At 39.6% G+C, this 23,349-nt stretch overlaps 1 protein-coding gene across 2 annotated transcripts in view; it reads right to left on the bottom strand.

Moving 5' to 3' along the window:
• MIER3 (MIER family member 3) overlaps positions 1-10,249 on the bottom strand; it is a 30,235-nt gene extending 19,986 nt beyond the window's left edge. The window contains exons 1-3 of one of the 2 annotated variants that reach the window (XM_033111183.1): positions 10,210-10,249; positions 8,749-8,773; positions 5,271-5,416 (exon numbers count right to left, since the gene is read on the bottom strand). In XM_033111183.1, the coding sequence (XP_032967074.1) occupies positions 5,271-5,416; positions 8,749-8,773; positions 10,210-10,218 (180 nt within the window). In that variant the 5' untranslated portion in view covers positions 10,219-10,249. Of the gene's footprint in view, positions 1-5,270; positions 5,417-7,971; positions 8,116-8,748; positions 8,774-10,209 lie in introns of those variants that run through there. The other variant, XM_033111184.1, reaches the window with a different exon arrangement.
• Positions 10,250-23,349: the final 13,100 nt, after the last annotated feature.

Consider the following 23,349-nt stretch of genomic DNA (forward strand, 5'->3'; position numbering starts at 1 on the left):
CTAAGTTTGAGAGGCCTATGAAACATCCAAGTGGAAAAGTCAACTTGGCGGGGAGCCTGGAGCTCAGAGGATCAGGCTGGGCTAAAGATATAAATCTGGCATTCATTAGCATCTAGATGATATTTAAAGCTACAAGAGTTGATGAGCTCACTCAGGGAGAGGGTAGAGGGAAAAGAGAAGGGGATACATGCTTTATTATAGGAACTTTCAGATATATTACCCTACAGGCAATGAGGTATGTCTAGAAAAATGTAAACATGGTTTACATTTTGGAAATAACATTCTACAGGGAGTAAAAGAATGAGAGCCTGAACTAAAGAAGGGAATTATCTGAACGAAATTGAGGAAAAGAATCTGTTTCTTGACTTACTTGATAGAATGAATGAAAGTGACACTGAGTCTAAATGGATTGCCCATTTCTGGCCTGAGAAGGCTAAATAGCTATAGCACCATGAGACAGAAACACAAAACAAATAAACTTGAGGATGGAGGGTGGGATGGTAGATGATGACTTAATGTAAATGTTGTAGCATGGGCTTGAATTCGATTATCCAGAAAAAGGATATAGAGTAAGAAAACAAGAGCTAGAACCCTGCAGAACACCATAAATTAAAATGTGGACAAAGAAAGAAAAGTCCATAAATGTGACAGAGGAACACATCAGAGAGCAGAAGCAGAACTAGGAGAAATCAAGATAATGTAAGTTAGAAGAAGAGAGTGTGACGAAATCAGGGGTGGTGACTTGGGTCAAATATCAAAGAGAAATCGGTCGAGATAAAGACAGACATGCATTCTTAGTATCTGTCAATTAGGAATTTGAACTTACAACCTGTTTGAAGAAGCAAAGCTAAGCACCAAAATGGGAGGAGAGAAAGTACATACACTATACAAGAATGACTCAGGGCAACACAGGGTCAAAAGAGCATTTCTTTCAAATGTGGGAAATGTACAAGTAGGATTCTATGCTGAAATAAAAAATTAGAAGAATAAACTGAGGGCAGCAGGGATGGAATCTAGGCGTTTACTGGGGGTGTGGCAGATACTCCTGGGACAGAGGGAAAGAAGGAAGAATGAGTATAAAAGTTAAGTTTGTATGTGTGGGGCAAACAGGAGGTTCCAGGTAGTCACTCATGAAAATCCTATTTTCTCTATAAAGACACAAGCATGATCATCTGTTGAGGGAGAAGGGGACCACCTTAGTGGAAACCTCATTAATTCGTTCAGGGGGTGACACTCTATGCTCATACTAGTCCCCTAAAGGGGTCTGGTTCTAAAACACAGAAATTATCTGCACTAAAATTTTTAAAGCAAAACTAGAAAAGGTGCATCCAGTCTCTGAAGCACTTATCGCGAATGAGCTTTCTATTAAAGCCTATTAATAAAGAAAGCACTTAGTAGTCCTTTAAAGCATAAATGACATTTTTTTCAAAACCGAGTTAGTAAATCTCAGTCTCTAAGGATCTGTGGTGACGAGATCAGCTTAGAAGTTTGACCTAGCACCTTACCCCAAGTATAAGGATTTTTCTCTTCTGTATTTTTTCTCAGGTATATTGTTGGCCCTACTTTTAAGGGACACATTTAAATCTAGGTCCACTTATAAATGAACTGTTTTATAAGCTGAAGGGCTTATATCAGGAAGAGAACAAGATTTAGAGGCAGAGGATGCACTTATTATTATTTCTGTTGGCTCATCACCTAACCCCTTCTACCTCCATTTCCTCATCTGTAAATACAAAAATATCTAATTTCCTTGATCCTATGACACGTATCCTCACATATCAGAAATCAGGATGCATCCCATTACCAATGTACAGTGCTCCTCCCTGGCCCCATCTATTGATTTCTCAATCTATGGCACATCTTACAATCAACAAGGCCTCTGAGACAAGGAAATAATGCTAATACTCATCTGACACACCTGATAGTGCTGCTGGATGGGTCAAATGAGATTGTCTAAGTGAAGTACAGATCAATTTTAATATAACGCTAGTCTGGTATCTTAAAATACAAGATACAAAACAGCATACATGTAACTTTTTAAAAATGCTTAAAAAAAAATAAAAAAAGGAAGGACCAATACCAAAGTCTAAGTGTTACAAAAGATGGTTTCTACTTTCTCATTTCACAAAGAATATCAGGGGGGAAATCTATATGTTAATATAAAAAATGTCAAGGACTTTTTAAAAAAAAGTTATAGTTCTAAATCTAGGACTACTGAATAAAACCTCTCAGGAAAGAGTGACGTGAATAAATTAAAATATAGAAACACATGACATATAAACCTTATTTTAATGTTTAATAACAAAAATCTAGTTACATAATCTGTCCTCTATACTTACCAAATCGCTGCTATAAGAAAACTGATTTTGTGCTTATTTTTCATGCCAAATAAGGTACTAAAAAAAATTGTAAGCACCAAAACGTAGGCCATACTTTTAGTCTACAAACTATTGAGTTTATTTACTATGAGTATAAAACCTTATTGTGAATTTTGAAAATGAGTATTAACATCTAGCCCCTAAGACTCTTAACATGTACCAGTGCCTAAATCACCGTTTCAATAAAAGATTAATAGAATACATTACTTTAAACTGTGTACAAATAATTTTAAATTTCTGAAAGTTAAATGATCCTTACTCTTCATATCTGTGATTCTGTTTCTTTTATTTATTTTCATGTTTCATTAAACATCAATAAAGAATAGAGACCACATCTACACAGCATGCTTTACTACAGATAAGAATCACAGTTCAGAGAAAGTGGGCGTCAGTCACTTTTAGAAATAGCTCTTGTCTCTTGCTCAATGAGAGAAGGATTAGCCTTCTGAGTGGAGACACAGCTCTTAGGACTTCACTGGAATTTGCTTAAAGATCATCTGTATTATTTTGTCGCGATTTCCAAGAATGTGATAAAATGCCAAGAAGCAAAACTTTACATATTTCATTTGAAATATATAAAGGGCTATAATTTTTCCGAATCTACAAATTCAGTGCTAGATACCATTACAAAGTAAGAATTTAATTACCAGTCTTTACTAAACAAAATGAAAATCGCAGAAATCAGGGATTAGGTATTTCTGTGAATAGATAAGTAACTTTTTGCTGTTGATTATTTCTCTGTATCTTCTCTAATTTCCTTTTAAAACTCAATAAGCACAAATCAAAGCAATTATTACAATCTTTCGAAGAATAAAACCTATAAATCTGAAAAACAGAATTTTACCAAACCATAAGAATCTCTAGTACTGAATGAGTTAACACATTACATGAAATTCTTAATTCTTACTGTTTTACTGACAAAACAGCTACCTGCATGACTGACATGCAGTCCGGCATATTTATATTATTTTCCTATGTCATGCTATAACTAGACTGCTGTCTCCCTATCTTTACATTTGTTAATATGTAATCAAGAAAGGTGCATTACGAGAACACCTGAGACTTTTGCCCCATACCCATAGTGGTGTCCTGACTTAAAAATCTACAGGAGAAAAGTGACGATTCTAAGAAGCCCTCCATGAACTTCCACACCAGGCTAAACATCTTTTACTAAATATGTCGGGGGGTATGCCAAAAAAATGTACACACATGACTTGTATTCATCTTTTGTCATTGGTATATATTGAGTATTATAATGTTAATACAGTTTTTTCCTTTCTTAAAATGTGTACATAATTTTTTTTTGGCACCCTCTGTATATACCCTTTCTTCCATAGCTCTCATTGCTTTCATAGCTCTTGGCATATCATATAAAAATATTTGTTCCATTCAAATATATGGTGATGAAACAAGAACTGACTCTGGGTGGTAAACACACAATACAATATACAGATGATGTATTATAGAAATGTTCACTTGAAACCTATATAATTTTAGTAATGAATGTCACCCCAATAAATTTTTAAAAATCTGAAAAAAAAAAATTTGTTCCCATTTGTCACCCCACACTAGATTGTAAGCTCCTCGAGTTCAGGAACATTGTCAAATTGCTCATTTTTGCAATCCCAAGATCTACCACAGTCCTCGGTTTAGTGATAATGTTAGCTGGGTTGTAATTCTCAGTTATTCTAGGTTACACATGGATAAGAGCTAGAAAGGAATTGCCAAGGCAGAGCTGAAGACTCTTGGGCTTCTTTCCTCATCAACAGGCAACACTTTGTCATCACACCTGAAAGAAGTGATTGGCAAGACTTTTCTTCTTGAGTATTTCCTAACAAATTTATCTCTACATTCCCAAATATGTTTGGCTTTTATAGAAGATATACATATTTTTAAATGACTAAATCTAACTGTAACTGTGTTAGATTAATTTGCCAAATGAACGTGTTTAGAAAATTTTAGGTCTACCAGAGCAAGCCTGGGGTCTAAGCCCTGATGACTTTGCTTTCTGTTTCCCTGTATATTAACACGAAGAAAGAAATGCAATAATAGCCACCTTTGCCTCACAAAAATAGCAGAAAAGATTATATAAGAATGTACTTTGTTTTCTTGAGGAACAAGAGGTATAGAAACTCAAAGGATTATTATTATTCAATAGTATTCCTGAAAGGTCTTGTTATTCTGGGCTGACTAGAGATGTGCAAATAAGATTAATTTATAGATAAGTATAATCCTACATTTTTTCAAAGTGACCCCTATGGAGGTCTCTGTTTGTAGTCCTGGTATAAATATGTGTTTAAAATCCAGTTCATTTGAATTTATATTGATTTTTGAGTTTAAAAAGTTATAAACTAGATTTACTCCTGCCAACTTTTCAAAAGATGACTGGAATTAGGAAATGGGATATTACTAATTTACATTTTAAAATAGAGTGAAACTTTTTTCTCTTTCAAGTTTCTTACAGTATTCTACCAGATGTAAGTAATCTGAAGGACAAGACTTCTCCCTGTATCTACTGCAGTGCTTAAACTCAAGTTTGACCCTCAGTAGAATAGAGTGGTATAATGCAAAGAAGCCTGGGCTAGGATTCAGAACTAAGTTTAGGGTCTACAGTTGTCTCTATCTGTAAGATAAGCAGATGTACCTACTTCACTATGCTGCTATAAACTTAAAAACTTGGACAACAAATATAAAATAATTTTGAAGAATTAAAAGTGTACTTTGTCTATCCTCCAAAATAATGAGAAAAACAGGGACAATCTAGAAAAACGAGGTCAAAAACAAAAAAGCTGATCCTATTATTATTTCAGATAGATTGTAAAGTAATTTATGATAAAATTTCAAAATTTTTACTTAAAGTTTCTATTGAAATACTAAAGTAAAATCCTTTACCTTTTCTAAGTCTTCAATTTCAGAACTGAAGTTTTTACCCTCATCCATCATTTCCTCTTCTTCAAGAGTTCTTTCATCATCATAATCATGGACCAACATCTCAGCAGTGGGGTCAAAATCATGATCCTCGGAAGACAAAGACCCAACTAGAATGAAACAAACTCAATCACCTTACAAGTTCACAAGGTTACTTACAAAAGAAAATATTTTGCGTTCTTCTGCCAGTTCCTTTTAATGCGTAAGGTTGAGCTTTGTTAAATGCATTTACTATATATTTTACAGGTTATAAAGTAAGACCACACAGTTCTGAAAGGATATCTAAACCAGCAAAAGAAGAAGGCAGAGTAATTTAACACTTTTATAAGGGGTCCAATCCATGAGAATAAGACTTATAATGGCATCAAAGTGATTTTTAAATGGAGTGGCCCTCAGGCATCCGGTTAGCTCAGTTCGTTAGAGCGCGGTGCTCTTAACAAGGTTGCTGGTTTGATCCCCGCATGGGACACTTTGAACTGCGCCCTCCACAACTAGATTGAAACAACTACGTGACTTGGAGCTGATGGGTCCTGGAAAAACACATTTAAATAAATAAATGGAGTGGCCCTTAAAATAAAGAAAAGTTTTAATAGGAAAGTCAAACTTGCTTTATGAGTTGGTTTAATTATTTGTCTAAAAGCAATAGGAAAATGTCAGAAGGATTATGAATGAAAGAGTTCACAAGAATCTGTTATACACTACGGCCAAACACACTTCAGAAGAATATAAATTTTACCCAAATTCTAACCCTCAAAGATGCAAAACACAACAGGAATATGGTTTTTGAACAAATGTAAGTTTCTGTGAAACAGCTATACAGCAATTCACTCTTTAAAAGCACTATCACTTTTCATGCCTGTACAGTATTTCAAGCTCCCCAGCTTTAATCAGACAAGCATTAAACTGTAAGAGCATGCTTTTCTTTACATCAGTAATAAAGGGAATATTGAGAATCATATCTAAAAGTTTTGGAAGATGTATCCCGTTCCAAGTTTTGGTCAAATCATACTTGCTAATAAAATTGTATTGCATTTTAATGGCAAATATGAAGTTAGCAGGATACTCTGAAAACCAAGTGGAAAAATAAATAAGATCTAAAATTCCAAGAGAATGAAATCAAATTATGAAAAGCAGGATTTTCTCCATTTGTTTTACTATAGTATCTAATTCAATTAGACCAGTGACTCTCAGAGCACGGAAGGAAAGAAGTGTCAGAATCCTGGGGTGAAAGAAAAGTGGAAGGAAGCATATTCAACATAAAAAGTTTGATCTGTTTTTAGTCAAGCTATTTAATGTTTTGAAATTTCAAATATTTAAGGACACTGTGAGATCATTAAGAAGATACTGAACTAGACCAAAAGATTTTTCACTATGGAAAAATACTACAGACATTTAACACAATGTTTTTGATTCTGAGTTTGGAGAACTCTGACAATTAGTTCCAAAAATAATACAATTTCTGTGGGACTGAATTCTTTAGGAGGTTTTTACCACGGGTGCCAAAAAAATGTATACACATGACTTGTATTCATCTTTTGTTATTGGTACATATTGAGTATTACAATTTTAATAGTTTTTTTCCTTTCTTAAAATGGATATACATTTTTTTGGCACACGTTATGTTATGTTTGTTTTTTTTAATGCTGAAAAATCTGCTCATTCCAAAACCTGTTTAAATATAGGTGGTTTAACTTAACTTGAAAGAAAAAACAATACTTATTAAATAGCTCAAAAGCAGAACACCCACCATTACAAATTTCTTTTTTTGAGGAATTGCTGGAAACCTCTGTGGTATGCCAAAGTGTCAGGGAGTAAACAGATGGTAACTTAGTTCTACCTCTTTTCTAATCCCTATCACTTGGCCCAGCAGGCTCCGTAAAGTGGAAGGTATTCAATAAGGGCCAGAAATGAAGGGCCTCAGGGTCTACGTTTGGCTTTGTCCCTGGCTTTCTGGGACCGGAGGCAAGTCATTTAAACTTTCTGGGCTTAGGTCCAGTTTTTCATTTGTAAAACACATAGGGTTGGTTTAAATGACCTCAAGAGTCTCTTCTAGCTATAAAATTCCCTTTAAAATGGGCCAATCAATTAAAAACAGGTTATAAATTTGTTAAAACACGAAAACCACACTATCTTTTTGCTTTTTATTTGGATTGCAACTTCTTAAAAGCAGACAGTGATACAAAATGGAAAAAATTCCATTATCATCCAGATGTTTGGCATCATGTATATAAATATTCTTTTCCTGAAATCAGTTATAACAAAAAAAAACGTTAGTCTCAAAATTAGAGAAGTGTTTTAAAATGTAAAGATGTAGACAGCTATTTTTAAAATAGCCACAATTTCTTCTACTTGGTGTTAACTATTTTATAATACTTTAAATGATAATCGCGTAGAACTCAAAGGCAACTAAGCACACAAAGTAATATGCAAGGAAATGGACTATTCACTCTAAGACAACATGTTGTAATATACTTAGACTTGGGAGCTCATCCAGGCTCTGCTATTAACTAGGTGACTCTCAGTAGAATTATTTAAAAATCTCTTCAAGTGTAAAATAAGGGAGTTGGACTGTTCAGAGGTACTTTTCCTGGAGACTGTAAGAGGGAAAAGTCAGCCAAGAGGGGGCTGGAAAGGGGATGAGAAATTGAAACAATGCTATCCTTACATTTTAGCACAGGAGGAAAGGTCCTCACCATAGATGGGCTTCAGGGGTTCCATAAACCCCATTGTATGCAATTACGCATGTGTGCAGAGTTCTGGAGAGAGTCCCTTGCTTTCATCCGATCCTGACAGGAGTTTCTGGCCCCCAAAAGGCTAAGAAACACTGTATTAGAAGATCGAAGGTAGTCTCACCTCAGAAATTCTATGTTACCATTTTTCAGTGCCAAACTTGGAAATTTTGCTTCTTTAAATTAAGGTGGCTTTACCCAACTCTCAAAATTCTATTTTAATACAGTCTATAGACATTGCTCAATTATGAAAAATATAAGACAAAATAGGGCAGACAAGAGTCATAGTTAATAGTCAATATAAGCAACCCCAAAGTTCTGACAAACTAAAGAGTTGATTTCTTGAAGAAACCAAAATTAAAATCTAAACTAAATTTCTAAAGTTGTGCAAAGATAATTTGGGATTAATTGTTTCAGCCTTGGAGAAAAACAAGATATCGTGAGCATTAAACAAATATTACTCAAAAAGAACACTTGTCTGTTAGCAGCTTTGCAACAAGGTAATTTTTTTTCAACAAGCATGAAAAGAAAAAGAGAACAGTTTAACTGTTCCTTCCTCGAACAACTTAATCACCAACATGTACACTGAAACGCTTAAAAACAAATGATGAAAAACTCGCAAGACAAGTTTTTGTGAAAAACCTTTAGCAATAGACCTTTGAGCCCCCATTACCCTTTGGGACCCACTGAAGAGGTAAGAAAATAGGACAAACCTGGGCTCGAACTTCCAAAAGAAGCCTAGGAGAGAGAAGAAAACGTGCGGTTAGATCGCGAAGCCTAGGGGAAGAGGCAGCGCCGGCAACTGGGCGCAGAGGAGGCGGAGCCCAGCGCTCCTCCGCAGCTGCCAAAAGTGCAAGACGTAGCTTCGCTCCAATCGCTCCCGGCCCCTTTCGGGCCCCTCTTGGCTGCCTCGTCTTCCTTTTTGAGTCCCCAGTGTACAAACTCACAGACCCGGGACGAAGCCCGGAATCTAACAGGCAACTCCAAGCAGCCCCTCGGAGCTCAGCAAGTTACAAAGGGAAGACGCAAAACCCAGAGCAGTCGGTTCGCAACATCGGTCCCCATCCCTGGCATCTCAGGAGTCCCCCAAATCCCACCCAGCTCTCCATCACCCCAAACACCACCTCGCAACGCACACCCTTGCCTGGAAGGGGCACACCCTCTGACAACCTAGTCCATCCCCCGGGGCCTGGGAGCCCCAACTCCGGGGCTGTCTTCTGCCCCAGCGCGTAGGCCAGCTCGCAACCGGACACTTTCCCCCAAACCAAAGCGCAAACCGCCATCCTCTCCCCCGAGTCCGGAGACGCGGTCCCTCGGTCGCAAAGATGCTGGTTCCTTCCCGGGTGTTCACTCCCTCCCCGGGCCTGCCAGCGAGCCCCTCGCCCCAACGAGTTCCTGCCGAGGGGCTCCTGCTGCGCTACCCCCTCCCCCCAGCTCACTAGTCCCGGGGGACACGGCCAGGGCAGCTTCGCTCGCCCTGCCTCCCTCCTCCAGCCTAGGGGGAAGTGGGGCTACTGAGAGCCCCTGGAGAGAGCGTAGAGGGTCTTGGTCGTCCCCCCGTCACCCCCAGGGGCTCCCGCATCTCTGGGGCTGCGGAGCCTGGAGTCCCACTCGCCTCCCGCGAAGCCCGGCGGCCGCGCATCCCGCTCGCCTCCACGCAGGGAGCAAAGTGGAGGGTGAGGCTCCTTCGCGCTGCAGCCGGGACCCTGTGGACCGGGGACACAGAGCACTCCTCCCGCGGGGCAGTGGCGCAGCCCGCTCCCCGCTTTGCAATCCGGCCGCGAAGGGGGGGATCGGCCGGTTTCCACCCACCCCGGCCCGGGGAGGCGGCGCGCAGGATCTGGCGGCCCGCGTCAGCTGCCCGGGGGCAACGACACGGCGCAGTCCCCGGGGCAGGGCTCGATGCCTCTGGCCACCGCCTCCGGTCCGGCCCCGTCGCCCGGTCGGGTCGCGGCTGGAGCCGACGCGGCCTAGTCCCGGAGGGAGACCGCTCTCGCGCCCGCTCCCGCCCCCCTGCCGCCCCCGCCGCGGCCAGTCGCCGCCCCGCGGCCCCCGCGCCGCCCCCCATGGGGCCGTGGGAAGGGCCCCGGATCCTCCAGGCTGGCTCGGGAACCGCGGGGATCCGCCGGGCGCCCGGTCCAGCCCGGCCGCTCTTGCCCGGTTTCCCTGCTCACCTCCGCCATATTGGTACCTTTAGGGCGAACGAGCAGCGCCGAGCCCAGTCCCCGGATGGGGCGCCTGAGCCAATCGCAGCAGCCGCCGCCGCCGCCGCCGCGGTCCGCCCGGCACCCGCCCGGCGGCGGAGGCGGCTCGGCCCCTTATAGGGCAGGGCAGCCCACGACGCCCCCGGCCCCCTTGCACGCCCACCCCGCCCGGCGCCCCTCGCCGCGCCCCGCTCCCACTGCGGGTGGCCCGCCTTGCACCCGCGCTCACCCGCCCCTCCTCTCTCGGCTGGAGTTAAGTTCTTGCAGAATTGGAGTCAAGCGGGGGACGGATGGAAGCACGGGTGCGGGACAGACCCACATCCAGCTAGTCGAGGCCAAAGAGCCGGCCATGGCGGCTGAGGACCCAACGACAGACACCCTGGTCGAGTAGGGCGTGGGGGAAGCGGGCAGGAGACTTGGAGGGGCAACTCGACAGACTTCCTTAAGAAGAGAGGAGGTGATCGATGGAGTAGACTGATGGACGAGAGGAAGCCCCGAGAAATGGGAGAAGTGGACGATGGACGGCAGGGTCAGTCCAAAATGAGAGGACAGCGACCAGGCATTTTGAGTTTTACCGGAAGATACCTGCCGAATTGGGGATGCAGATCAACATACAATGGCTCTTGGAGTGTAAGGTAGAAGTGGTCATTTGCCAAAAAGTCTCTGGAAGGTAGTGACAGTAAAGAAGAAAAGATCAACAGGGCAAACAATTGGTGATACATAGACTTGCACAGTCCAAAGAAGACACTCATGAAATATAAACCGTGCGCGTACAGAAAAAATTAGAACAGTCCTAGGGGTTGTTGATCACCAGATAGTCCAGGGGGTGACCCAGAGGTACTCACTTGATAGACTTGTGGAAGGGCAGGAATAGTATACCAAAGTCCCTGAAATGAGTCTCAAATACTCTACCACCCACCTTCCTCCCTAAAAGCTTAGGGTCAAAATGGAAACTAGTCCTATGGGCAAGTGGATGGGTGCAGAAGGAAGGAAAATGCTTAACAGGTATACCTGCTCCTATGCATACCTTATGGCCATTTGCTCTTCCTTAGAAGACGTAAGTCTAACTCCAGACAGATCCATATCCACTGAACAACTTTGTGCAAAGTATACAGAAATACTAAAAACTTCATAGCCCATAGAGGTAAACCCTACAAGAAGTTCAAGGCATCTTGCCAGGGTACCTTGGCACAGGATTGTCTTGAGGCAGGAGGCCAGAAATAATAATATGTATGGAAAAGAAAGTCCAAAAATATGGAAAAGAAAAGTCTGCTGTAAGGTTCATGGATAAGTGAGATGCCTACACAATCAGGGCCTTGCAAAGAACTTGAGAGGAAAGTGATCTCAGGTACGCTCTTCTCCCAACTATTGCTGAAACATGTAATATTAAATGATACAGAGTTGAGGTTTTTGCTGTAATCTCACAAGTTGAGAGAGAGACTTTTTAGGAGTCTCTAAAACTTTCCATACTTAGTCTAAACGTGAAAGGTCTGAGTTTTAACCTGGGGTCACCTTTGATTCTCCCCTCCATGGGTGCATACTGAGGATGAGGCTGGAGACTGGATGGTGGATAGGAGGGGAAGGGTTACTTTCAACATTTTTGCCAAGGCATCTCAAAATTAAAGTTACTCCACTGGTAAAACCTATTTATTTATGGAAATTTTAGGGAAAATCACTTCAACCATTTCTGAGCATCGTAAAGATATGGAAAATTACACTTTCCCTGCTGTGAAAGATACCTTTCGACCTTTTGTCCAGTCAAATAACTTAAAAACAGCTGAACTTTGAAACCAGAGGCTTGGCACATGTTGTACGAACTGTCCTCAATGAGGCATTTAGAGTTTTAAAGGGGAAAAAAATGGTTTGAAATTAAGTGCAAGTGATGAACTTTAGAAATGTGGCAGTGAGCACACGCCATGGACCGACCATGAAACAGAGCCTTGAGCTTGACCACAGGGCCTGGACTCTGAGTCATGAAGAAAGTGTCTCCAACAGTTTGCCTCGTACTTAATCCTAAGGAAAAACATTTTCTTCATAGCAAAACATTGCTAGTCTAAACTATAAATGTAGCCTTAGGCTCCATGTTGCCATATTTAAGAAATATACAGACTCATGCACTTGCATAAACTTAGTAGAGTTTCTGCAGATTCTCCTTTTATTAAATTGTAAAGATTTTGTACAGGCATTTGTAATTTTGATTGCTTATATTCTCTCCATCATAGCACAAAGTTTATGTAGTCTGTGTCCCGGTTATTAAAGAATGATTCATAGAAAGATAAGTGAAGCTAAATCAATTCACAGTTTAAGGAAACAGCTCCTTTCCCACCCCTAATCACTAGAGAAAAATTTTACTACCCAGTCTCATATAACACAGTTCTTTTATGATAAAGTGTGAAGAGTCTACTGTATGTACATGTATCTTTCATTCCTTTTGATGACAAGGAGTTAGTACAGATAAAAAGTCCCATTTTCCAGGGAGTTGAAACACAAAATTACTTTTTACTGTTGTTATCCTGTCACCACACAAAAGGTGGCGTTATGTAGAAAGGAAGTCCAATGCTGAACACTGGGCACTGTGGGGTCACCATAAAAGTCCTGGCCCCTCAAAAGCTTATAATGTAACTGAGTAATTTTTATATGTGGTAGATGGGAACAAGAGCCAAGAAAACTCAAAACTGAAACCATGGTAACTCCCTAAGGAGAACCAAAATATAATAGATCCTCCTGTCATCTTCAGAAATAAAATAAATCAGGAAAAGATTATGAATATGTGATTTGAGATATTTTACAATAACTACACACAATAAAGTAGGAAAATGTAAATGTGAAAAAATGAGAACCAGTGAAACTAGTTAGGCTAGGAGGTTAACACCAGAGAAAAAGTTAGAACAAGAATAGGCAGGTAATGAAGTGTAACGCACAATATGAGAGTTAAACCATAAATTTGGCTTAGAGCTTTCTGGAACCAAAGCAAAAAAATTTTTAAAAAGTAAATACAATCAGTTGTTTGGTTCTCATTGTCTTTGAGGAGAAATATACAAATTCTTCAAAGGAAGCAAAGCTTTTCAGGACACTTGAAAAGAAATGTCTTACCTGAGCTACGCAGTAACAGTAATGCAGAGGGAAATATCCTCTGCCAGATCTTCAAACCCACTAGCAGGCTTTTTTGGTGACCATCCATGAAAGTATGACTTACTGAAAGCAGTTTTAATAGGGCCACAATAATGCAATACAAATATTTCATTTTCTACAGATTCTATCTAACCCAAGGAAAGATAATAGACTATCCAAAGTTAATCTCAAGTGGTATAGTAGTCAAGCAGGCACAATGAATGAATGAAGCAGGCCAGTGTGAAGACAGAAGTGGGGGCAACAGCAAACCCGCTGATGGAAATCCTGCCTAAATGGGGCAGCCACTCGCTCTCAGCAGACTGGTTCTTGCCTTGTGAGAATGTGAGCCCAGTGCTTCCAGACCTTCTGATTTTCCAAGAACAGCTGGAAAGCTGGATTTTTAATGTGAATTCTCCTGGTTTATAAAACTTGTCAACTAATTACAAACTTTTTAAACACAATGTAGGCCAAATAAATCACATTCAGTAAATCATGTTAACTGTGAGCTTCCAGTTGGCAGACTAACCTGGAACATCCTCCTAATATCCTTTCAACATGGCTTTGGATAAAACTGTGACACCAACAATTCAGCTCTCCATCACATCAAACTTCTTGCATTTTTCTAAACATATACACGTGTGTGAAACTCAAATATTCTGTGTTGGAATGAATGACTACTCTCTGAGAAAGCTAATTCACTGTAGTAAGCTTTGCCTAAACAAAATTGTTCACAGAAGGGAGATGATCTGCATGGTACCTAAAAAAAAAAGAAAAGAAAAGAGCATTCAGAGATAAAAAGAGAGTAAATCCTCAGTTCATTACAAAGGAGGATGGGACCTGGTTCATAGACATGAGAATCTATCTGACCTATAATGATTCAAGGCTGACTTTATAATAAGATGGATGCATCAAGCTAACATACCTTTGTAAGGCTCACCACTTAGATCTTACAACTCAGTGGCTTTAAATTGAAGGAATGTTCTCAAAATAATTTTGAAGAACTGTACTGCTTTCCACATACCCAAGTGGACATCTAATTTTTTCATGTAAGTTTAAATAGTTGCAAAGGATGTACTTTACAACATACTGTAATGGTCATTGTAAAATAAGCTATTATCTAACACTTTTAAATGTACGCAATGTAATCTAAATACCATAGCAATTTGATATAGCCATTATTCTTTTAAAAATGAGCATGTTTCTTCTTTAACAATAAAACACTTTATAATTCCTTTTTGTCTTTAAACTCATATTCACCTTCTTTTTCCTCCAAAGAATTTTATCCCAATGTAAAAGCTTTATGCCTAGAAGTCTTTGGTTGATACCCTACTATCTTGCTCTGCAAAACAAATAGCCCTATAAATTGGCATTCAAAATTAATAATTTTCCTCTAGATTACATTATCAGTATAATTTATTAATTCACAATCAAAACAATATACATGTATTACAAATTTTGATTAAAGCTTATTGAACAAAAATCAAAATTGCATTGGAAATCAATCTCTTAATAAGATGAATGGGACCTTAAAACAAATTAGTTCATGTACGTACCTGTGGGTGACCATTACTTAATGCTAAAATGAGAATGAGTTTAGCATCAACGATATTCTTAGTTTTTATTTGTTTAGAAGTAAGCTCAGAGAAACCATATTCATACAATAAGTAGATGAGAATGGAAGGGTTTTATTATTTTATTAAACCATCACTCAATTCTTTGAACTCATGTTGTGATCTTCTATCAAACATTATTTTTAATGTTCTTACATTGATATTTTGATTGTCTTCAATTTTTTGAAAGCAAAGAATTAAAAGCTGCCTGACATACAAAAGGATTTGTTACCCATCCCTTACAGTCTTTCACTATAATTCACTTAAATTTCTATGAAAAATGCCAAAAAAGACTTCGCCAAGACTTATACGTCTATTAATTGTACCAGTTACTTTCTTTGCTCAGAAGCACCTGTTTAACCCAACAGACTCAGAAAAAGGAGGGGAAATGAAAATATTCTTAACTTCAATACTTTCTTGCCAATATAGTATTTTTAAATAAAATGCTTTATTGTGTCACACATTTAAAATATATTTTTGTCAAAACCTTGGAGGTGTACATTTATCCCTTTCAGTTTGTGGAAAATGTCTGCCTTATAACCCAACTAGCAAAGACTGTCTTCTTTGTCAAACCAAAGTGCCAGGTCAGGTATGCTTTCTTTCAGCAAAAATCTGACTTCATTTTTCAATTCTAATGAACATGTTAAATCTTATTTTGAAGCATATTAAAAACCATTGAAAACTAATGATAAACCACATTCTATAAAGCAGGCAATGCACGATTAAAATAGTTTACTCATTTTATGTTATAAAAATAAAAGTAATCAACGTACAGTTCTTCATTACTTAGTTTATCATTCAATGTAATGGGTGGCTTTAACAACAGAAATTTATTTGCTCATAGTTCTGGAGGCTGGAAATCCATGACCAAAGTGCAGACAGGTTTGGTTTCTCCTGAGGCCTCTTTCCTTAGCTTGCAGATGGCTGTGAGTATTCTAACCACATACTCACATGGCCTTTCCTCTGTGTACACATATCCTTGTTGTTTGTGTCCAAATTGTATCTTTTCATAAGGACATCAGTCAGAATGGATGAGGACCCACCCTAACAGCATCATTTTAACTTAATCACGTGTTTAAAGGGCCCATCTCTCATTCTGAGGGTACCAGGGAATTAGGACTTCAACCCATGAATTTGGGGGGAAATGACTCATTTCATAAGATGTGCCTCTTCGGATTCCTTCCCCGCAATTTGCCTTTCCGACCCACAGCCTCCAACATGCATGACCAATTACACTTGGGCAGCTGCGTGCTGGTGTCTGGCTCCTGCCACTTTATCACTCAGAAGACGTTGCAGAGTATAGACTCTGGCTTCCTGAGTGACTGTTGGAGAAGTTGGATAGTATAAGCCAAAAATGTGGAGGAGGTTTTAATTCTACATGAGGCAAACTTCAGTGAATGGGAACATAGAAGACAAAGGGTGCCAGGCAATTAAACTCCCTCTCTTCCCTCCCTTGGGTGGATGGCTCTAGGGCACTGTTTCTCCATACAGCAGGTCACACAGCACGACATCCTAAAATGTCCAGCAGAAGTCCCTGCTGAGCAGCCTGCCACATCTCCCATGGCTTTGTCATGAAGCGGGGACCAGTGTGGTTAGGTATCACCTTGCATTGCTTCCCATCCTTCCCTGTTTAACTTCCCTTTTTCCTCACTCTTGCTGCCATGGCTTTGTACCTCCTAAATACTCCCAAGTACATCATCTTTTCATTCCTGCCTCAGGCTCAGTTTCTAGGGAAGTCAGGCTAGGATGCTAGCATACTTGCCAACAGGAAAATAAGGCTGCAAAAAGAGGAACCACCTGTTAAAATTGACAAACACTGACAAGGAATCTTGTCTGATTCTGATTCTGAGCTGAATATCATTCATCAAAAACAAGCTCTTGCATTATATATGTTGAGTTCAGAGGACTCATCATCACATCTTATGAAATATGAGACTGGAAAGTGTATCAGTCCATTCTAACTGGAAAAACAGAAACCATTCTAGGATTTAAAACAAAGGAAATTAATCCATGAATTGGTTACATAGGTCATGAAAGAGCTGAGAGGTACAAGAAAGGACTGTGAAGCTATCCAGATATTTGCAAAAGCAGAAAATGCTACCACTCCTAAGACAAAAGGAAGAATCAGTCTTACCACAGCCCAGAGACCACTCAGTGGAAGGTGCTGGAACTCTGGTGTGCTTGATCAGCTAGAGCTCTGAAGATACAACTCTGCTGGGATGCAACCAGAGACAGAGCCACAGGACGAATATCCCGCTTTTTACTTCCTCCGATTTCCTGCCAGTGCCTCCCATTATCTGAATTCAGGAAAAAACCAGCTGACCCAGGAGCCTGGGAAATGCAGCTTGCAGGAGTTGGCACTCCTGTCAATACAGAGCAGTTTGAGGGAAGAATATAGAATGGAATTAATGGCACAGGCTAAGGACTGGCCCAGAAAACAACAAAGGTTAAGCTGGAGAAATAGTTAGATCAACAAATTTAAGAACCAGGGAAGTGTACCTTGGGAGAAAAAAATAAAACACAGTTAAACATAGTGGACATTGGACTAAAACAGATCTGAATTCAAGCGTCATTAGCATGTGACCTTGAATAAGTCATTTAATTTACATGAACCTCAGTTTCCTCCTTTCATTCTGTGCTGTCACCCTCCTAGAAACAGTGTGTAATACTTCAGAATTGTTCCACTGAAAAGTGAGGAAGTTGGATTTTACCTACCCATCCCCATCCCCACTGAAGGTCACTCCTGGTATTAACTCCTGGGCACTTTGGCCTGCCCTTCAGGAGAGCCCAGCCCACTCTTGGAGCCAGAGAAGACACTTAGGTGGAAAGATGCAGGAACCAAGTATATACAGGTGCTGTGCGAAGGCGGCTGCTGGGTAGACGGAGGAATGGGGATCAGCACGGGCAGTAGCTGCTGCTGATGTACAGCTGCAAAAGATCTAAAAATCATAAGGGGCCTCAGTCCAGCCTTAACGCAGCACGACTGTGCTTTCATGTTTCTCCAAACCAGGGCTTTTCCAACTTTTCTGACCAATATTCACAGTTAGAAATATATTTTTACATTGCGACCCAGTATACACCATGTGTATATTTGTATACATACACATCTATAACTGAAACAAAAGTTTCATAAAACAATACTTACTCTTTCTAAGTAGCATGTATTCTAATATTTTCCTATTTCATTCGACGTTTTTAAACAAAGGTTGCAAGTCCCCAAAATGATTTTATGACCCTCTAAAGACCTTACATAGTTCATTATTCTAGCTACTCAAAGTGCTGACTGCTGCTGTGACAAATAAGGAGCTGGAGCCAGACTGTAAATAAACGATGTCACTATACACTAAAGTCCTTAAGTACTAAATTCATAGCAAGATATTCTCAATGAAGGAAGCAGTGTGTTGGTTGATATTTTGGCACAAGCCTGTTCTCTAGTCAGAGACCAGTAACAGTTCATGGACCCACACTTTGAGTAGCACTGCCCTCGACCACACTTAAATGGGGCTGGGGAAAAAACGGCTTGTTTCAAGAATATAAAAAAAATTTTTCTAACACTTGCCCTTCTCTGTTGTGAAAAGATCCCTAGCCCTCCAAAGTCTCATTCAGTTATTTGTTGGAGTCTCTAAAGGACGTCTCTGATGATGTCATCAAACCACATTTACAGAAGGTCCCCATCCTCTCCTTTAATGTGAAGGCTAGAAGCAGGGGTGAAGAACACTGCCCACACCCTCCGCTCACCCCTGCAATACTTAGTCCACCCCTTAGTCCATACTCCCTGGCGCCCTGCCTCCCTGCTCCTGCTGCCACCCAGCCTACTTGGGAAGGAGATGCAAGTCCCACTTCTGTGGACTAAGCACAGAAGAAACACAGGGTCCCACAATGCAACTGTGGTTCTCCTGTCCAGCTTGCTGGTGAGTTCTGCGAAGCTACTATCTTCCAGGGTAGCAGTCCTCAAACTGGAGTACCTTAGGACAGTGGCTCTCAACCAAGGGCAGTTTTGCTCTGCAGGGGACATTTGGCAATGTCTGGAGACATTTCTGGTTGTCATAATTGGAATGGGGGACATTGCTACTGGCATCTAATAAGTAGATGTCAAGGATGTCACTAAATATCCTACAATGCACAGGATAGCCCCCACAACAAGCAATTAAATGACCCAAAATGTCAATAGTGCCAGCACTGGGAAACTCTGGCCTACGGTTGTATGTATGCTTCCCAGGGGTGAGCAGACACAGACGATTTTAAGCTGATTGGTGATAAATCGTCATTTTCTATTTGTCCTCTCCTAAATTTGGTTGGCCACATTCTCCTTTCCCACCTCCGTTTCACAATGACCTTTCTCCCAAATCCCAAATATATTTTCCTGGGTATAAAAACTTCCAAGGCACACAACAAGGGACAATTTGAGAATGTACAGCTCTCCCCTGTGAGGAGGAACTGTGAGGCAGCTCCCTGAGTGCAAAGCAAAAGTGTTTCATAAAAATATTAAAGCAGCAGTGTCTTCTTTTACACAGGTCACAAACTCCTGGCAAGTCCCTGGGCCTTTATGTCCCCATCGATATGTCTTAGAATTAGAATCCAAAAGTAAGATAAGTTGATCACAGGGAGACATATTAACACATTTATATGAATTGATTAATGAAGTCAGACTTTTTCTGACTGAAAATTCAATCTGGCTAATTGGTTTGACAATGCGGACTGGTGTTGCCATTTACTCACTATATCAGACGTTTCCATAGACTAAATTGGTTAAATTTTCAGGCCAAAGTACAATATATAATATTCCAGAAATAACATCCTTTGCAACTATGTAGATTCGTAATAGAAACATGTACATGTTGACTTTAAAATGTGAGAGGATGGTGACAGAAGTCAGAATAATGGTTACCTGTGCATAGAAGAGGGTACGTATCAACAAGAAGAGAGCCTGCTAAGGGGCTGGAATATTCTATATCTTGATCTTGGTGGAGGTAACGTGAGTGTATAAATATGGAAAAGTTCACTGAGCCATATACTTAAGATTTGCATACCTTATAAAAGTTATATTTTAATAAAAGCAAAAAAGTAAATAAAGAGGTTTTTCAAAATTCTTTTGTGAGAGTATTCAAGCAAAAAAGTTTGAAGACCACTACTTTCGGAGCCAGAGAGGACTAAGTCTTCCTGACCTGGTCCTTGTTATCCTCCACCAAGGTCCAAAATGTCTCCTATCCTCTATCCTCGGGACCTCTTCCTCCTAACAGGTTTCACTGTCCTCCCAAATCCTTGCACCAAGTCCCCAGAAGTCACACTCTGTGATCAACACACCCTCCGAGCCAGAACCGCTTCCCCAGGCATTTCTCCCCACCGTCTGCCTTAGCTGAAACCTGTCTCCTTTTTCAATCCCCCCAGTACACCGTCCTTTCAGGCTACACAAACCTCAGGATCAGGAGGTGAGGTCCATGCCCTTGCTCCTTTGATGGGAAGCCAGGATGCTGTGCCCTCTGAGGATCCTAGTTTCATTCACACTCGCTTCACTCCCAGTCACGGTCATTTACAAACTGTCTGGTCACTGCCTTTCACAGGATCTGGTGCCCTTCACAGAGCCTTCATCACCCCAATACTGCTATTCTCTTGGTTACATTTATACTTGAAAAACAAAAGAGTTTGATTTTAATGAGGTCCAGTGTATTGATTTTTTTCTTTTATGGTTGTTACTCTTTGTAGCCTATGTAATTTTTGCCTACTCTAAGTTTTCAAAAGTTTTCTTTGATACCTTTTTTCAAAATATGTCACAGTTTTAAGTTTAATGTTTTGGTCTGTGATCTACTTGAGTTAATTTTTATGTTTGGTGTGAGTTAAGGATCAAGATTCTTTTTTCCCCCCACATAAATATACGAGTACAGTTGTCCCAGCACGATTTGATGAAAAGTTTTCCTTACTGGCACCTTTGTCAAAAATCATCTGAGAATATAATATGTATCTGAATCAGTTGAAATATGCATTATATACATATTTTATATACAATATATTATATATGTGAGTATATAATGCCTATTTCTGGGCTCCATATTTTGTTTCATTGTTCTATATGTCTGTCCTTAAGACAATTCCACACTGTCTTGATGACTTATAATAATAAGATTTATAACAAATCTTGAAATCAGGTAGAAACCCTTCAACTTGCTTCTTTTTCAAAATTATTTTGGCTATTCTACATCTTTTGTTTTTTTCTATAAGAATTTTAGAATCAGTTTGTCAATTTATAAAAAACGCCTGCCACTATTTTGATTGAGATTGTTTTGAATCTATAGATCCATTTGGAGAGAAATGAAATCTGAAAAACAGTGATTCTTCAAATCCATGAACACGACATACTCATATGTCTCCATTTATTTAGATCTTATTTACTCAGTAATGTTTTATAGTTTTCATTATACCAGTCTTGCACATCTTTTGTTAAACTTAACAAAGTATTTTGTGTATCTTCAATACTGTTTTAAATAGCATTTAAAAATTTTTATTTTATAATTGATTGTTGTTAGTATATAGATACTTAATTATATTTTATATATTGACCTTGTATGAGTATCCTACAGCTTTGCTAAACTTATTTATTATTTTAGTAGCTTTTTAGTAGAATGCTTAGGATTTCCTATGTTCATAAACATGCCATCTGTGAATAGAGACGGTTTTACTTTTGCCTTTCTGATCCACATGCCTTTTTCGTTTTCTTGTTGAAGGACCTTCACAACAACGTTGAATAAAAATGTGGAGAGTACTTATCCTGCCTCATTTCTGATATTCCTGGGGGATATAAAGCATCTCATCTTTTCCTGTTGGAGTGGTTTTGAAATATATTCACAATTTCTCTGATTCTCTTCCCTTCAAAAAGTGGAGCTTCAAATATATGGTGATGGAAGGAGAACTGACTCTGGGTGGTGAATACACAATGGGGTTTATAGATGATGTAATACAGAATTGTACACCTGAAATCTATGTAATTTTACTAACAATTGTCACCCCAATAAATTAAAATAATAATAATAATAATAATAATAATATATTGAAAGAGAAGAAAAAAAGTGGAGCTTAATTCCCCTTCCCCTGGCATGTGAGCCATAGTTAGTGACTTGATTCTAATGAATAGATTCTGATGAAAATGACTGTATATAACTTCCAAACAACTAGGTCATTAAAGGCATTGTGGCTCTGTCCTTGCTTTCTCTTTCTCTTGGATCACTCACTCTGGGGGAAACAATTTGCCAAGCCATGAAAACACTCAAGAAGCCTTGTGAAGAGATCCATATGGGAAGGACCTGAGGCTTCCTACAAATAGCAAGTACGGACCTGAAGTTTTACCCCAATAGCTCCGTGATGAGCCATCTTGGAAACATATCCTCCAGCCCTAGTGAAGACTCCTGATGACTGTAGCGTCAGCTGGCATCTTCAGTGCAACCTCATCAGAGAATCTCAGCCAAAACTACCCCGCTAAGCTGCTCTCAAATCCCTAACCCTAAGAAATAGTGAGATAAGTGTTTATTGTTTTAGCTGCTAAGTTTTGGGGTAATTTTTTACACAGTAAGAGATAACTAATACAGTCATTAAGTATTGTGTTTCCTGTATATGCCCTTTATCGTGTTAGGACATTCCCTGGTATTACTAGTTTGCTGAGAGTATTTATCATGAGTGGGTATGAATTTTCTCAAGCACCTTTTCTCCATATATTGAGATGATCGTAGGGTTTTCACCTGTATTCTGGTAATATGGTCATTTTCAATGTGTAACGAACCTTTCATTCCCGAGATAAACTTCATAATTGTGGTGAATACATACAATGGGAATATTATTGCTCAGTAAAAAGGCATGAGCAACTGATACATGCAACAACATGGATGAATCTCAAAAAAACTCTGGATCCATTTCATTTACATTAAGTTCATGAAATGGCACAACTAATCTAGTGACAGAAAGTAGATTAGTGCTAGCCTGGAGCCAGAAAGTGGTTGGGGATTGACAGTAAAGGGCAGGAGAAAAGGGTGATGGAAATGTTCTATATCTTGATTATGGCAGTGGCTACACAAATGTGTAATTCATTAATCCAGTACCCTTAAAATTGGTGCACTTAGACATAAGGGAATTTCACCTCAAGAGACTTGATATTTAAAGGTTTGTGCTTGAATTCCACAAAACTAAATAGGTTGAGAATGTATTTCCTAGTCATGCCCATCAAAATAAAAATGCTAACCAATAAGTCTAGGTTATGTTTAAACATGGTTATCTGTGCTATAACTAAAGGTAGCAATTTGGTTAATGACCACAGTTAAGAGAGAAAACACTGGCCTAGTTAATGGATTTAAACTACTCCCAAGTCTAAATGGTTGTTAAGTAAAGGCTTCCGCTGTGTATAGAA

Source organism: Rhinolophus ferrumequinum, chromosome 7 (genome assembly GCF_004115265.2).
Source record: "Rhinolophus ferrumequinum isolate MPI-CBG mRhiFer1 chromosome 7, mRhiFer1_v1.p, whole genome shotgun sequence".
NCBI classification, from domain to species: domain Eukaryota; kingdom Metazoa; phylum Chordata; class Mammalia; order Chiroptera; family Rhinolophidae; genus Rhinolophus; species Rhinolophus ferrumequinum.